Here is a 17,477-nt window from a genome sequence, read left to right as displayed (position 1 = left end):
ACCTATGTAGTATTTAAGACCGACAGCTCTTGCTGGTATACCCCAGCTTCGAGCTAAAGTTTATTCATACCATTCTACCTCGAGTCTACTTCTGACCTTGAGTCACACGGTTCGGATACTTATATAAGTGAACTCAGGTGATCCCTCGAAGTGCGAAGGGACATCTGTTTATCACGTGTATCAGTCCACGTGACGCTTGGGCCTAACAATTTTTGACTATGATGAAGGAGCCAACTGATTGACTGCCTCCAGTGCTTTACCAACATTGTTCTCTGCATTTATAACAGCCATAAGAGCAGGATGCCAGTCAGCATCAGCATATTAGTTTCCAAGCAGATTCTGCAATGCCTGTTTGATCTCTAGAAGCATGTATTTGTTTGTTCAGGCAAAGTCATGAACAAGGTTTTATGCAGACTTGAGGAGTGAGGTGTCTTAGAAATCATTGGATGGTGTGGTAGACTGTGACTCAGATGCATTGTCAGGCATTATACCAGTGTGTTTCCAGCAGTTTGCTATTGTTTCACTGCTGACATTTGTCTAAGCATCATGAGCAATAGTCATAGCTTTAAGAAGATCAAGCTTGAAGATCTCAAACTCTCTAAGATTATCAAGATCAAGTGTACAGATACACATGGCATTCTGATAATATATCTTGAAGCAGCAGATAATACCAGCATCTAGTGGCTGGACATATAGAGTCATGTTGGGCTCAAAGAACTCCAGCTTTGTGTTATAGAGTGTATAAGCAATAGAATGCTCTTGAAAGTTGTCCAAAGTCAGCAGAACCTGTTGCATCTCCCTTTTCATCTTTAAATCAAACATCTTCACTCATTCTGTAAATATTTCACTCATCATTCAGGCCTTCTTGTTATTCTGATAATAGAATCTCATTGCTGTTAGACTCTTTTTTTTGAAACATCACAGTTGCTTTAACTTTCCAATGAAAACAACTGGCATCTGCTCACTCCCATCTGTGTTTACAGCAAAATACATGGTGATGCAGAACTTGTCCTATTTCTATCCACTCATAGGACTAGATGCCAAGGTACAATCTGAGATGGCAAAGATGACAAGATCAGATTCATCAATATTCCATCTGTTCCACATCGCATATTTTACTATAATGCTGTAAAGGCACACACATTCTTTTTTCACTGCCACTATATCCACTGAGCCTGCTTCTCCATGCTGCTGAATCTTCTGAATCTTCCATACCTTGCAGAATAACCTTAACCATCTCTCTCCTTTCAAACACTGATCCTCTGGAATATTCATCAGATTTTCAATCTGATTTCACTTCTTTATCAGCATTGCACTGGTCACAGTCTCACCTTGGAGCTGCATATTCTGATACCAGGATACAACAGCACACTCCATATCAGGTCAGGTGACAATGCAAGACTTTTTAGATGATAGTGCATTAGGGTTCTTATTTGCACACTGTTCAATTTTTATATGAGATGCTAGTTTTCATGAAAGAGTTCATGGGATAAAGAGCAGTGCATTTTTCTTTCAGTTTGTGAAATATGCCACAGTATCAGCATGTCAATGGAAAAGATGATTATCAACATGTTTGAATACTATGAGCCAATCTCCTGTTGTGAGATATGGGTGAGAGATCTGCTTTGGAGGCTGAGCTGATGATGTGTATATTGAGACTTTCTCCTTCTGTTTTGTATGCTTGTATGGATTTCCAGATTTAGCACATGGTTTTTGTATTAGTTCAGGAGGCATGTTTATAGAGATATAGACTGTGCTGCTTTATAATAATTTTTTTAATATTTATCATAGTCTATACAAACAAATTATGTTCTTTATTGTTCTAATATATGCACAATGTCATATCAGCTTACTACAATTTTGGATCTGACAATGCATATTCCTAACTAAAATCATATGCATTATGTGATATACATTTCTAGCCTATTTCTCTGCTCTTCAACTGCATTCCAGCTCAATCCATATGTGTTATGATTTTCTACTCTTTTCTTTTGTTTGACCCCTATTTATGCTTAGTCAGAGCACCAGAACAAGTGCTTAAGACTGTGGGATAAGGCTTAGTCATTACAACTAGCCAAGTCTGTTATTGTCTTTCACTGCAACAGCATTGCTTGATGACACACAACCAGCCTTTTATGTACAGTAGCAATGCTTCAGGACAATAAGCACAGAAACAGAGAGATATACAATAAGTAGGTAGTATTATTAGTGAATCCTGTTTAGTATTTAAAGAGCTCGCTCTTGCTAGTAATCCTCAGCTTTGAGCTAAAGTTTATACATCCTCATTCTACTCTTGAGCTAGTCACACAATGTCTTGAAGCACAGGGAATCAACAAACAGTACATAAAGTGAACTCTAACAGAAGGCTTGAATGTGAAGCCATATTGGTTTATCATGTATCAATTGATCATATGCAGCTTGAGCATAACAATTAGCTTGAAGCTTCACCTAACACCAGATTTACCTTTCCATGACATCTCTGCCTCTATCAGAACATTCTTCCAGCTGCAGGGATGACCCATATCTGAAGCCAGGCCTAGCAACCCAACTTCAGAGAGCCTTCAGAAAGAAGGACTCTAATACTCTTCCTGATGACCCAGCAGAAACCATGATCCTGCTCTTGCAGGATTCTGGAACTCTTGGATGATGAACATCACCCAAGAGCCTGAGGAGATCACCAGTAATATCTCTTCAATCTCCACCCCCAGCTCTCCTGCCTCTCTGATCACTCTAGAGATTGGAAACCATGCTCAAGACTCCCTTGATGCCACTCAGATGGCTTCAAGACCCCAGACAACCCCTAACTCTCTCTACCATTCCCTTTATGCTATCTCTGAGTCAAGCTCATTCATCAGTAGGCTGGGGCTTGATGACTCCCACAAAAGGAGAATCCACCAGGATTTCATGAACATGAAGCTCACTATTGCTGTAGCAGAAGACCTCCATAATAATCTCCATGTCAGAAGCCAGCCAGAAGTGGGAACAGCCAGCATGAGAGAAAGGATTGCCTAGGACAGAATCATACAATGAGTCTTCCCAGACTGAGACCTTTAGATCTCCTTTGACTACAATAAAGCAGTACAGCAGCAGCAGCAGAATCAGGCCTGCCAAGCAGAAATACAGTGAGCCTAAGAGGAGCTCACCAACTATGTCCAGGCAAAAGCTCAGCAAGAATATGAAGAAGCAGAGTACAACAGGCAGGAACAACAATAACAACAATGGAAAGAGGCTGAAAGACTGGGGTCAGCTTCTCCCAGCTAGTATAGGCTCTGAACTGACTCCTTGGAATCCCCTTTCAGGGAGTCCAACTCAGGATCTGATCCATAGACAGGGTCAGAGAGCATCATCACCAGAAGTGAGGCCATCAGAAGAGATCACACTGCAGAAGATAACTATCCTCCTTCCCTCCAGTATCCTACCAGAACAGATAGCATTCCCTCCAATGCTGACTCTGTCCTTGGAGCCTATGGGCTCTGGGTACCAGATAATGCCCATGTTTCTGACCAAGCCCTCCACTGATTCCTGGGGAGTAGAGTCACTCACCAGTTTCTCAATCCCAGATTTCAACAAAACTTCAGCCTCTATAGCCAAGAACTGGAAAGAGAAAGAGCACATAGCAGGATATGATACAGCTGACTCAGGGATGTCTCCATCCATCCAACAGCTCCTGGACCTGATCCAAATACTGCCAGGCCCAGCACTGGGATCAATAGCAAGCTCTCCAGCAATGCTCAGGCCAGCTGTCCCATCCATCTATGATCTGTCCATCAGTTCCCTCCTTGAGGAAGAGGACAGCAGGGATGAGAGCAATGAGGAAGACAGTGAGGGCCCTTTTAGGCCCAAACAATTTATGCAATATGCTGATGAAGACATTGACAAAGAAGCATTAAGGGAAGAAATAGAATGAGAGAGAGAAAAGAAATACCAAGGACTATATGAACAGAGGATACTCTTTTTATGGAGAGATGCCTGCTGGAGGGCTACACCCTTAGGACAGAAATATAAGTATGCAGATGATATTGAAAAAAAGGATATTTTACAGTATGCCACAATAGAGTATGCTTGGAAAGAATATGGCTGATGGCATCCAGAGGACCCTCTCAAGCTGATGCCCCTATATCAAGCTAAGAACCAACCAAAACTAATGTCAAGCTCCCCACCCATTCTGCTGAAATAGGCCATATATATAGCATCATCTATCCATAGTAATACCAAAGCATCAGACCTATTGATCTGAAGTATGGCAACTCAATTCACCAGAATCTGATACTAGCTGAACCTTTTAGCACTATGGCACAAAGGATTCCAGAACCTTTAGACTGGTAAAGAAAGCCAACTTCTTGGCAGACAGCCACCCTCTGATCAAGCAGGAACTAGTAGAGCCAGAAAGGAGCTGATACAAGATGACCCTGAGGCTGTTCACCTCAGGTTTACCATACAAGACAGGGTGATCATCCAAAAGGACACCATCCTGAAGGGAAGTCCAGTTACTGACAATCACTTTCTCTATTCCTTCTCTGGACTTCCATACAAATGGGGCCAACCACTATTCTCTGAATGGCCCAATCTGATGGGCACACTACCAGAGAATGCTGCCATCTTACAATGTTGACCTGACTTACTTTGAAAACCTCACCCCTTCAAGGGAGCCTCAGAGGATATTGACCAATTCTTGGTCAATTGCAAACAGTATTTCGAAGTTTATATCAGATATCTCAGCTTCAATATGAATAAAGTCATGTTTGCCACTTTCTATCTTGAAGAGAAGGCAAAAACTTGATGGATCTTGATCTCTCTGAACTTCCGATCAATGACCTGAGAGCATTACTAGTATCCCTCATGGCCAGTATTTAAACAAATGCTGAATAACAAATTCATTAATCTCACAGTATAAGAAGTACACAAACAGAAGATCAAGAAATACAAGATGGGAGACAGGGCAGCCACAGACTATTTTGATGAGTTAGAATGCCTTGCAAAACTTGCCAGAATTTGGGATGATATAACAAATGATGGACAGATGGTCAAGGCCCTCAAGAGAGAAGTCTCCTCTTTGTACATCACAATAATTTCAGCAATTAGTGTCAAAGCACTAATGCCTGTCAGATATGACAAATAGAAGGAGAGGATTGTCAAGATGTACAGAGAGCAATAAAGGCAGAAAGTGGAGTCATTGACTCTTCAAGATTACACCAAGAAATTGACACTGCCAACCCCAAACAAGTCAGAGCAAACTGCCAGGAAATCATTGGGACCCTCAACAGCCTCTGCTTATGGGACACAGAAGACCAGGACCAGTATGACATACACCAGATCCAGGAAACTGATAGATATAGACCAAATGAAGAAAAAAGGCAAATGCTTCAACTGTGGCCAGAAAGACCACATGACAAAGGATTGTCTGAAGAAGAAGTGAATGCATGAGGACATTAGGGCATAGATCACCAAGTTGCAGAAAGAAGATAAAGAACTCAGTAAGAAAACAAAGGTGGAGGAGGTAAAAGAAGAGGCCAACCAGTGAGCGATTCCACTGTGCTGGCCAAGGACTTTCATGGTGTGCAATTACCAGCTGCTAGTCAGACTGAAAAAATCTCTGTAGTTACTCCTATGCCTATCATATCAATGCATTCAAATATACCCCAGACCTTGAACCTGCACATCAAAGAATCACCTAAGAAAACTCAAACACCCTCAGGCTGAACAGGGACAGAGAGCTCCAGTACTTGGCTCAAGCCATTTGATACAGAGTAGACCTGGAGGGCAATCAGGGACACCAAAAACAAAGCAATAGCAAAAGCTGTGCTTAAAAATTGGGTCCATAAATCCTAAGCTAAAAAAGTGATTGATGAAATGATAAAAAGAATGAAGAAGGTAGAATGGTGCCAAGCTCTGGAATGGCTTGATGAACTTCATAGACCATGAAGATTCATTCATCGATTCAAAATGCCAGGGTAAGACTTGATCACTAAAGCCCAAATCAAAACCCTCATATTCCAATCCATTCACATAGTGACCACCTTAATTGACAGTGGATGCACTGGGAGTTTAATTAATTGTGCTTTTATCAACAAGCACCAACTCTCAACAAGAGCCACAGCAGCCCCAATACCAGTATACAATGCCAATGGGACTAAAAATCAGGCCAGCTCAATCACAGAGTTCATAGAACTTCAACTCATGATCAGAGATCATTCTGAGTGAATCGACCTGGCAGTCACAGACCTTAGGACCAAAGAAATCTTCTTCAGTTATGATTAGCTAATCTGCTATAATCTGCTAATTAATTGGAAAACTGAGCATATCACATTTGTAAGATGCCAATGTTGAAAAATTCTATTTGAATTATCTGACAAAGACCTGGAGGATCAGTGGGATAAAGAGATGGAAGATGGAGAAACCATCCTCACTGTTGACCTCCAGCATGAGCTACACATTCATGCTGTTCACCATGCCAACAACCTAGCCACTAAAGCAAATAAACAAAAAGAGGAAAGGATCTTTGAAGAAATAGTGCCTGAATGGGCACATGACTTCAAAGACCTGTTTAAAAGGAAAAGCTTTGACAAACTACCTGAACTAAAACCATGGGACCACCTGATCAAGCTAGTTTCAAATGCCAATGCCAATTTAGACTGCAAGACCTATCCTCTTGGCAATAATAAGCAACAAGAACTTGATAAGTTCCTGGATGAAAACTTATCCAGCAGATGAATTTGACTCTTAAAATCCCCTATGGCATCACCATTCTTTTTCATCAAAAAGAAGGACAGCAAGCTCCAACCAGTCTAAGACTATCAGAAGCTTAACAAAATGATGATCAAGAACCAGTACCCTCTTCTATTAATCTCAGAGTTGATGGATAAACTCTGAGATGCAAAATATTATACCAAGCTCAACATCCAGTGGAGATATAACAACATTTGCATTAAGAAAGGGGATGAGTGGAAGACAGCATTCAGGACAAATTGAGGACTGTTCAAACCAACAGTCATGTTCATCAGGCTCACTAATTTCCCAGTGACCTTCCAATAGATGATAAACAACATATTCAAGGGCCTTATTGTCACCAGGAAGATTATCATCTACCTCGATGACATCTTAATCCTGTCTAAAACAAAAAAAGAATATTGGAGATTAATATGACAGGTACTGGCCCTCATGAGGAAGCATAAATTATTTCTCAAGGCAGAGAAGTGTGAATTCAAAGTACTCAAAACAGAGTATCTCAGAGTCATTATCTCAGAAGGAAGTATTTGGATGGACCTCATTAAAGTTGCAGGAGTAATAGAGTGGCCAGAGCCAACCAGAAAGAAGGAGCTACAATCATTCCTCAGATTTACAAATTTTTACTGGTGCTTCATTCAGGACTACAGCAAAATTGTCCACCCAATGATGCAACTAACCAGTAATACCTCTTGGATCTGAGAATTATCTCAGCAGAGTGCATTTGATGACCTCAAACAATGGCTTGCTGAGAATGTGATCCTTGCCATACCAACACAGGAAGAGAAGTTTTGAGTCGAGGCCAACTCAAGTGAAGGTGCAATTGAGATCATCCTATCTTAGGAACAAGATAAAAAATGGTGCCCTATTGTATTTCTATCTAAGATACTCACAATCACTGAATGAAATTATGAAATCTATGACAAGAAACTCCTTGCTATCATGCTTGCTTTGGAGGAATGGCGACATTATCTTATCAGGGCTATAGAAGTTTTTGAGATCTGGACCAATCACTAAAACTTCCAATACTTCTAACAACCTTAAAAACTTAATCGCTGACAAGCCAGATGGATCACAGAGCTCAGTCAGTATCAATACACTCTTCATCACAAAGCCAGCATGGTAAACAAGAAAGCCAATCTCCTAAGCTGATATGCTGATCACAATCAGAGGAGTACTGACAATGAAGAAGTAACATTACTATGGCCTGAACATTTCAGAGCTATAATAATGCTCATGGAGGAGGAGGTCCATGAGTGCATCAAGAGTGCCACTTGAAACAACTACAAGTGAGATCAATGAGTGGCCCCATTCCTCAACCATAAACAAGGAATGATGAAGGAAGGGGAATTAATCTATTACGATGGACAAATCTATGTTCTGTGAGATCAGAGATTATATGGCAAGATTATTGCTATCTGCCATGATCATGCTACAGCTGGTCATCCTGGTATAGCCAAGACTAAGAAGCTGGTATTATGAGAATACTGGTGGCCCAAGATAGAAAATGATATTACTATATATGTCAAAGCATATAAAGTTTGCCAACATGGCAAGTCATTGACTTAGACCCAAGCTGCACTGCTCCACCTGAATGAAATTCTATCATCACTTTAGACTCACATCTCAGTCAACATGATTACTGGTCTCCCTGACTGCAATAGCTATAATGCAATCCTCATTATAGTTGACCATTTCTTGAAATCCATCATTCCTATTGCCTGCTCTATCAAATTAACCTCCAAAGAATGGGCAAAGATCCTGTGGGATGAAGTTTATGTCAAATATGGCATGCTGCAGATGGTCATCTCTGATCAAGGACTCCAATTCATCTCAAAGTTCCTAGATGACCTTTATCATCTTCTAAATATCAGATGCAATGCATCTACTGCATACCATCCTCAAACTGATGAGCAGACAGAGTGCATAAATCAAGAAGTGGAAAAGTATCTTCACCTCTTTATAAACTATTGACAAGATGACTGGGTGGAATGGCTAGCCCTCACTACCTTCCAACACAATAACTGAGTACATTCAACAACAGGAAAAACCCTGTTTTTTGCTAATTATAGTCAACACCTCAATGTTACATAAACCAAATGACATCAAACAACCACTTCCATGTCTGGTGACTTTGCAGCCACCATGACAAAAATCCATAAGAAAACTAAGACCACCCTCAAAAAGGCAGCCAAGGCCATGAAAACCCAGTATAACAAATATCATCAGCCAGTCTACAATTACTCCACCAATGACAAAGTCTGGTTGGACACCACCAACCTCCATTTACCACAATCCAAATGCAAGTTGGCAGACAAATGCACTGGCCCCTTTGCAATAATCTCAAAAGTGAGAGCTAGCATCTATAAACTCCACCTGCCTAAAACCTGGAAGATTCATAATGTCTTTAATGAGACATTGCTAACACCCTATATCACACCTGCATTTCCTAACCAGGAATGACTGCCACCACCACCTCTGGACCTCATTGATGATGAAGAACATTATGAAGTCAACCAGGTTTTAAACTATAAATTACAAAAAATCAAGGTGAAAGAGGGAGGTATAATGACCATGGTCGATTATCTGATCAGCTGGAAGGGTTACAAACCAGAATCCAACCAGTGGGTAAATGAAAACCTGATGAACACTGATGAAGCTATACATGACTATAAACTATCCCTAAATTAAGCTATCAGGACAATGGTCTTAAGGCAGAGGTAATGTTATGATTTTCTACTCTTTTCCTTTGTTTGATCCCTATTTATGCTTAGTCAGAGTGTCAGAACAAGTGCTTAAGACTGTAGGATAAGGCTTAGTCATCACAACTAGCCAAGTCTGTCATTGTCTTTTGCCACAACAGCATTGCTTGATGACACACAACCAGCCTTTTATGTACAGTAGCAATGCTCCAGGACAATGAGCATAGAAACAGAGAGATATACAATAAGTAGATAGTATTATTAGCAAATTCTGTTTAGTATTTAAAGAGCTCACTCTTGCTGGTAATCCCCAGCTTCAAGCTAAAGTTTATACATCCTCATTCTACTCTCAAGCTAGTCACACAACATCTTGAAGCACAGGAAATCAACAAACAGTACATAAAATGAACTTTAATGAAAGGCTCAAATGTGAAGCCATGTTAGTTTATCATGTACCAGTTGATCATGTGTGGCTTGAGCATAACAATATGCAAAGTCAGAATTGTGCATTTTGACATCATACATTGTGAGATAGTCAACTGTATATGGTAAGTTCCATGTTCAGCTATTTCCACTAAGCATCTCTTCAAGCTTTGAGGTGCTAATTTGCTTTCACCTTTCACTGCAGGTATTTTCATATAGTATAGGCTGCTCCAAATGTGAATGAACCCTACTGATTGGCATTTTTCAGATCACACTTCTTCAGAAATCTTTCCAGAGTGTCCAGCTGAAGGTAATAGGTTTTTAACTTCTATTACATAGTCACAAGCTTCTGTCCACCATCTATATGTCATCCCTGCTTCAATTAGCATCACTCTCATAGTCTCAAAAATGATGCTGAATGTCTGTTCTGCTATTCCATTTGCAGCTGATAGATATAGAGCTGTAAATAATAGGATTACTCTGTTAAGTCCAAGTTACACATGATCTAAACATGTGATAAACAAGTGCTGTATCAAGTTTATATAGTCACACTTGAGTCCACTTATACATATTATCTAGGCAACATGCTTTAAGGCCAGAGACAAGTTGGCTTGAGAATAAATAGTGTAGAATAAACTTTAGCTCAAAGCTGGGTATGTACAGTGAGAGCTATGCTACTTATATACTGTTCATATCTGAGATAAATATATACCTGCTAATTATGTGTTTCTACATTATAGTGTTCTTGTCTTTAGTTGTCACTACTGTTACAAAAGAAGTATTGTCTGTCATTAAGGAGCCTGATGCTGTTGCAGGATGTTGGAAATCCTTGGTGGTGTGCAGAATAGACTCCAGGCTGGTAAGATCAGAAAGAATGAACTTCTTATTTTACAGCTCCTACAGAGCTTGTATTTATACTCTCCAGGCTTGTATCTAGAATTTACTACAACTTTTTCTTTCTCTCAAGCTTACTCATCAACTCTCAGCATGATGCTGGATTGTCCTTTCTAGAACTTTCCAGCAAAATCCTAACACAGGACAATGAGCTTGGTCTTTCTATTATATTTGCATAAGCAGATCCCACATTAAGTGCTCTGACTAAGCAAAAATAGAAGTTAAGAAAAAGAAAAGATAAAAAATCATAACATACTCCATGATTTTCAGCTTAATCATGCCAAAGTTTGCAATCAAACTCATTGTTGCAATGGATTTTCTTCAACTTCTTTTCTGTCTGCCTTTCTGCTATTGTTGTGAATGAATCAAAGGCTGACAGCATGGTTACAGTGTTTCTATCAGGTATAAAGTACAGTTGTCAGCATGATGATGCATCATCTGTAAATTCCATAGTATAATGGGCACCACCAATTGACTTAACTCTTACAAGACTCTGTATATCTAAGGCAACTAATGCAAATAATTCTGTCTCTGACATTACCACAGCATTAAAAGGCCTTCATTTTTGGTTTTCAAGAATATAGGGTTCACACTTCTCAGGTAATTTTGGACCTGATTTGATGTTCAAGCTGTTGATGAGATTTCCATTACTAAGGACCTTGATTCTATTGACACTGTGATGCTCAAATTGCATGTGCCACATCTTTATTGGGATAGCAATATCTGTAGATCTAGCAGATAGAGTCTGGTGCTTTTCAGCACTGATTAATATTCTATTGATCACATATAAATCTCCACTCAATATCTATAAATTTTTCTTCACTGTCTAGCCCCATAAAACTGACTTTCTCCTTTGCATATATTACAGTCCAATCATCTTTGTCAAGCCTTGACACCAAAATTAAGTTGGCTGATATATCTGAGTAATATAACACTTTGTTCAGCACCATAACATTGTTCTTCTCAGTTGTAAAAGTGACTCTTCCAGTTTCAGAAATTCACAGGTTCACATCAGCCTTTGAGAATCCTCCAGTGTAGTGTTTGAGCAGAATATAGTTCAAAAAAGTGTTTCTCTGTTTGATGAAATGCATAGTCACATCAGAATCACAAAATAACTTCAATGAGTTTAACTCATTCATTTCTTTAGCTATCCAAATCCTTTCAGATCCTTTCAATGTCTTTTTGCTAGTGTGGAGTGCATAGATGGAGATTGAGATACCTGTATCTGGGTCTACAATAACCATAGACTGTGCAAGATGCACTGATGATGCTGGTAATAGTGCATCACATTTTCCTTTTCACCAAAGAGAATATTAACCCTGTTTTCCTCCCCTGATTTTTCAGCACTCTTTGACAGTATAGCCTATGCCTTTGCAATTCTCATTTGCCTCATGGGAGTGTCCATTAGATGGTTTTTCATGATGAGTAGTAGCATTCATACTCTGTATTTGTTAAATGGGTGCTGCAATTGATGCATAGAGTGCTTGGTTTGATAAATTCATTGAGGTCAAGTTTATAGTCTGGCCATCTTGTCCACTGACATGATCTCTGTGTGCAGCAAGTCATACAATTATCTTGACAATATCCAACTTGCCATGCAGGGTACTGATGACCAGATCCTAAGACTCTGAGAATTAGTCTATCAGTATTGTCACAAAAGTGTCTATTTTGATTGCTGCTCTAGCATTGTTCACTTTCTTCAGTAAGCATCTCATCTTTTTGATGTGTCCACCATCTCCTGTCACTTTTTCTCATCTTGGAACTTTGTTGCTTGTAGGATATCCTCTCATCTCTTTTGAATAATATCAGAGTGAGCTCCATACTCCTTCTGTAATTTCATCCAAGCTTTGTGTGATTTTTCTCTGGAGTTGAGGCTGAACCTAAATAGATCAGTGACATTTTGAATGATTGAAGAGAGAGCCACACTCTCATGTTGGGTGTATTCATGATCAAGGGGATTAAGGCTCATTAGGCCAGTTGCAGGCCATAGAATCAAGCTGGATGCTGTTGGTGATACCTTATTTTCCCAATAATTAACCAGGCCACATGGTCCTCCTTCAGCTATCATCAACATCTCCCATGACACCCAGTTCTCTCCATTAAATTTCTCTTCTGCTTCAAGCTTGAATAGTAAGACTGATGAGTTCATTGTCATAGACATTCTTTCTCAATGTTGAAAATTTTATAGGGGTTCAATAGTTTTCAAATTTTAAGCAAAGTTATATGAGGGCCACAATCTATGGTCTCAAGCTTTTGCTTTTATGGTTTTGAGTCTTCAAGGTATTTTGAGTGCAGTTGTTAGGATCAGAATCTGAGGTTTGAGCACAACAGGGCCATAGAACCTGTTAATAAACAACTAACTATGTATTGTAAGTAATATTTCAATCAGTAAAGTAAGAAAGATATACCTCAGTCTCCACTCAAATATGTGTAGAAGACTGAGGTACATTGGAGGGGAAAAAATCTTTATGTACTAGTGATCATGCTACTGAATGTATCTAAGAATAACCATCATCCAAATAACCTGATAGAGGGTGTTGACTGGTGTTCTGAACATATAGCAGGTTCATGAACTCTCATATCATTTTTTGCTCATTGGGGGTGCTGTTGTTGTTGTTGTTGTTGTTGTTGTTTCCAGCATCACCAGGACCACTGGAACTACTAGAACCACCTGGTCCACTGGGTCTGTCAGATCTGCCAGAGCCATTTGGGTTGTCTGGGAGAAACAATTAAACAATCTCTAAGGTAGTAAAGAGGTGAGGCTGGTGAGCATAATGATAAGCAAGCAAGCAAAGCTCACCTTGACTTACCGAGAAAAAGGATAGAGAAGCATGAGACACTTGCTCTGATGTCTCTTGACTTTCAGCCTTCATCAGAAATCTGGTACTGAAAATGATACAGGATAACAATTCCACTCCTCCAAAGTGAAGCAGCACTTCAATAACTGAGCCTAAGAGTTTGGAAAAGCCAGTCTTGATGCATGGCAGAGGTCTACAGAAATGCTCCTTACCCTTGGAATCTGTATTTATCATAATCTCTGCTTATTCTCATAAGGTATTACCAAGTTTGGAGCTCGAATCAAGTAGTATAATAGCCTGAGTATTATGATGCTGCCACGTAGTTCTAAGCCCAAGATACAGCATTGTGAGATCAGGGTTACAAGTCTCCAGTTCGAAGCATCGTTGACAGATTCTAAAAGGGCCGATCTAACTTATACTGTGACAATGTGTGACGTCGTGACTATTTACCCTTTCAACACCACCTCTAGCATGGAGTCCAAACTGAAAGCATTGAAAGTGGTTGACCTCAAAGCTATCTTGGCCACTGCCAGCGTCTCTCTCCCTGCGAAGGCGAACAAGCAGGATCTCATTAACACCATTCTCGCTTCCCAGCCTGCCCTTGATGCCTACAACACCCTTCATGACGTGCCTACTGAGGTTGACCCTCCCAAGGTCCCAGAAAACAAGCCAGAGCCTCCTAAAGCAAAGCCAGCTGAGCCTCCCAAGTTGCCGCCAAAGGCAGAGCCAGCAGTGGAGCCAACAGCAGATGCACCACCGGCGTCTGAGCCATCGGTCGTAGAGCCAGCAGCAGTGGCACCTGTAGACCTCGAACTTGAGAAGCGAAAGAAACGCGCCGCTCGGTTTGGCATACCTCTTGTTGAGCCCAAGCCGGATCGTAAAAACGCGTCACGGAAAAAGTTGCCCGCTGCAGCAGATGTAAGTCGTCTTTTGTTTACTTTTTCTCCCTTATTCATCTCTGCATAGGATCCTGAAAGGATCAAATCCAGAGCGGTGAGATTTGGAGTCACTGCAAAGCCTACATCCTCTCCCCCTTCGAAACGAAAGGCGCCAGCTACCGTGACAGAGGAAGTCGATGCTGAAGAGTTGGCTCGGCGGAAGAAACGAGCAGAGCGGTTCGGCCCCAAGGCTGCTGTGTGTACTTTATCACCGAGGTGTCTATGCACAACTAACCCCAAACACAGTGATGATAAAGATGCTCGATTGTCTTGTACATGCTCCAGATGATGTAGATGACGACCCTATGCCGCGCCTATGGAATCTTTCTAGCTTGCAGAGGCTCACCGAGGGACGCGTGTATCATACATAACATTGGAACGCATACTGTTTCAGTGGATCGGGATGTATTGTTACCTGTCCTACTTTATCATTATTATTGCATTCTTCATGCACAAGATGATTGCAGTGGCTACGTTCTAATCTACGTGAGGTATAATCGATATATGATCAATCGGAGAACATAAATTTTTAAAATGAACCATAGTATATTACAGGTCCAAGCACATAAGTAGTAAGTACTCAAGATGACGTTCAATCCTCTGCCAAGTCAATGACAGGCCCAGTAATAGCCATCGGTTTTCGTGCCTGCGACGGTCGACGATGAAAACCACGACAAAGAGGTTGACACATCTTGCGGTAGAGCGTCTACACTTATTGATGACGGACCTGAGGCAGGATGCATAGGTTTTGTGCCCTCAATACATCCGCGTACCGCCGTCCAACCAGTTCCGAAATAATGTCTTCGTCACCAATCAGACTCAAAAATGTCTTTGTGTCGGCCTACCGCATTGACCATTGCAGCGAGGCAAGCACATCTGGTCGTTTCCTCACCAGAAGTCCTTGCGGGCGACTCATACGCACAACCTCATACCCACGTCACTAGCTCCTCGAAGGTACCCCTCAATGTGATTTCTCTTCGCTTGAAGAAACCCCAAAGTAGTCTCAGCGGAGGTGTTTTTGAGGAATGTATTGAGCATGCCGCATTCAGCACAACCGCAGGTACCTTTCTCCTTGATGACGGATATGAAGATGGGTACATCCTCTGAATCCGGAGTTGTGAGAGACAGTAGTGCTTGGGATAACTGCAGTCGACTCCACTCTCTGACGATTAGCTCCTTGTCGGCGGCCGTGTCACCGAGACCCCTGAGGAAATCGTGTGCTACCGCCAATCTGGATGTTTTAGCAACCATTCCTTCGAGGCTGTTATATACAGTATAAGCATGGACCTATCATAAAAGAAGGCACAGAATAGCTCACACAGGACGTACGTCCTCGAACGTGAATGTTCGCCGAGCAGTAACCATTCTATCAGGTCTAGGCCTAGAGTAGTGTCGCGACTCACTTGCACTATCAGGTCGGCGGCGCGGTCAACGGTGGGCATGATAACATCCAGCATCGGTACCGCGATTCTATCGGAAACGTCGTTCATTGGCCTAAGTATGCGAGGAATCAGACCATCGAGTGGCGTCGACTCGGAGGGACGAAGAGGCACCTCGAAGAGTCACATTTCACGTGCTTTGTGTCACAACGTACGGACATCGCCGATGACTGAGCTTTCAGACGACCATATTGTTTGCAAGATGTAATGTCTCCCCCCTTTTTACCGACATAGCTGCTCAGATATTCCTTCTAGATGCCGAAGACAGCTTTCAAAGTATACCTGCCCGACATGTAACCTCCCTTACTGCTCCTTGACGTGTTTTCGCTCTCCCGCGCACGGTGACTGCTCCGAGACGTTTTACAAGAATGAAATCCAACGAGATGTTGGCGCAGACCAGAATCTGAAAGCGGAAGAGCGGATTAAAATGATGGAGATGCTGAAGAGATTCGAGGCGATGGAAAACAAAGAGGACGAGGACGGGGTCGATGGTTTGGCAGAGCGATTTGAAGGTATTGACCTCGGTACGTCTTGTTCTAATTACAGTTCACAGTCGACTCATGCATTTCCCAGACAACACAGATGAACTTTGGAGTCGTCTAACACCTGCCGAGCGCACCAAATTCCTGAACGCCGTTGCCGATCCTTCCAGCGAGCTCGCTCGATCGCTTCTCGCATCTGAAGAATATGAACGTTCTCCGTGGTGGGAAAAGAGCGTTGAGCCTGACGTTCCACAGCTTGAGGTCCCCGTGGCCCTTCATCCGCGTGTCAACCGCGCTTTGATGTATAATCTCTGCGGGATAACGCTGGCATACGCGTACACTACTCGCCACCTATCTTTGGCTGATCCGGGAGCCAAGGAGCTGATCAAAAAGCTTGTTCCCTTTCTTGCAGACCCAAGGTCAACATTGGCCCACACATCTCTCGGGGAAGCTGTAACAGCTGTTTGTTCTCGCGAGTCCATCGATCCGCAAGCGCTAAGGGTTCTTCTGAAGGACATTACGATGTTATTAAAACCTCGGGTCGTGATGGAAGATGGAACTCATCCCAATCACCGCGCCCTTACCATGCTTTCAGACCTTGCCAAGCTGTTTGCACGGGGCAAGGTGGTGAAGAAATTGGTCTTCTATGCTGCTTGTGTCAAGGAGGGAAGGGGTCTATTGGCCGTGGTAGTGAAGGAAGTAGAAGATATGCTCGACGCAGAAGCGGAAGAGAACGTGCTACAACCTCCTGCAATGACCGGCGACCTCAGGCCAGGACGAACCTGTATCGAAGAGATTGGATAAATCAGAATATCAACTTTCCCACTTTTCGGAGTTCGGACGGAGTCGCTTTGCTTCTCTGCAATGCTATCTGATAATGCTGCCGATGCTGCCCAGTAAGGGAGTACTGTAAGTGTTATCACCACTGTGTACTAGATCCCTATTCATACTGACTGTTCGAGAGATCGATCGACATACAACAGGCACGAGCAAATAATAAAACCCGGTGCCCTGGACTGGGATTCATATTTTGTAGGTATATGACTACCCAGATGGATCTGTCGCCATGCGTCGTGTT

General features: G+C 41.8%; 3 protein-coding genes across 3 annotated transcripts; 2 read left to right on the top strand and 1 right to left on the bottom strand.

The window, feature by feature from the left end:
- The first annotated feature begins 13,975 nt into the window (after nucleotides 1–13,975).
- BT62DRAFT_318297 (uncharacterized protein) lies at nucleotides 13,976–15,059 on the top strand. The gene is made up of 3 exons (XM_043180487.1): nucleotides 13,976–14,458; nucleotides 14,507–14,674; nucleotides 14,725–15,059. Exons 1-3 carry the CDS (start codon nucleotides 14,012–14,014, stop codon nucleotides 14,725–14,727), a joined length of 618 nt encoding a protein of 205 aa, XP_043037080.1. The 5' UTR covers nucleotides 13,976–14,011; the 3' UTR covers nucleotides 14,728–15,059.
- On the bottom strand, nucleotides 14,949–16,024 carry BT62DRAFT_934820 (uncharacterized protein). The gene is made up of 2 exons (XM_043186792.1): nucleotides 15,797–16,024; nucleotides 14,949–15,739 (listed from the first exon to the last, which is right to left on the bottom strand). The coding sequence occupies exons 1-2, from the start codon at nucleotides 15,841–15,843 to the stop codon at nucleotides 15,391–15,393; spliced, it is 396 nt and encodes a 131-aa protein (XP_043037079.1). The 5' UTR covers nucleotides 15,844–16,024; the 3' UTR covers nucleotides 14,949–15,390.
- Nucleotides 16,025–16,173: 149 nt separating this feature from the next.
- BT62DRAFT_874863 (uncharacterized protein) lies at nucleotides 16,174–16,627 on the top strand (the record flags this gene model as incomplete). The annotated part of the gene is made up of 2 exons (XM_043182540.1): nucleotides 16,174–16,441; nucleotides 16,491–16,627. Coding segments are annotated over 2 exons (405 nt in total), but the record flags the coding sequence as incomplete, so codon positions are not given.
- Between the last annotated feature and the right edge of the window lie 850 nt (nucleotides 16,628–17,477).

Source organism: Guyanagaster necrorhizus (assembly GCF_019112545.1).
Source record: "Guyanagaster necrorhizus MCA 3950 unplaced genomic scaffold BT62scaffold_22, whole genome shotgun sequence".
In the NCBI taxonomy this organism is placed as follows: domain Eukaryota; kingdom Fungi; phylum Basidiomycota; class Agaricomycetes; order Agaricales; family Physalacriaceae; genus Guyanagaster; species Guyanagaster necrorhizus.
Note: the sequence above shows the minus strand (reverse complement) of the source record. Positions and strands in the feature narration are given on the sequence as shown.

Bases quoted from the DNA above. Each gene is read 5' to 3' on its own strand.
- BT62DRAFT_318297 (XM_043180487.1), top strand. From the start codon at position 14,012: ATGGAGTCCAAACTGAAAGCATTGAAAGTGGTTGACCTCAAAGCTATC. The intron at 14,459-14,506 runs GTAAGTCGTCTT...ATCTCTGCATAG, and splicing joins AGTTGCCCGCTGCAGCAGAT to GATCCTGAAAGGATCAAATC.
- BT62DRAFT_934820 (XM_043186792.1), bottom strand. From the start codon at position 15,843: ATGGTTACTGCTCGGCGAACATTCACGTTCGAGGACGTACGTCCTGT. The intron at 15,740-15,796 runs GTGAGCTATTCT...TGTATATAACAG, and splicing joins TTCGAGGACGTACGTCCTGT to CCTCGAAGGAATGGTTGCTA.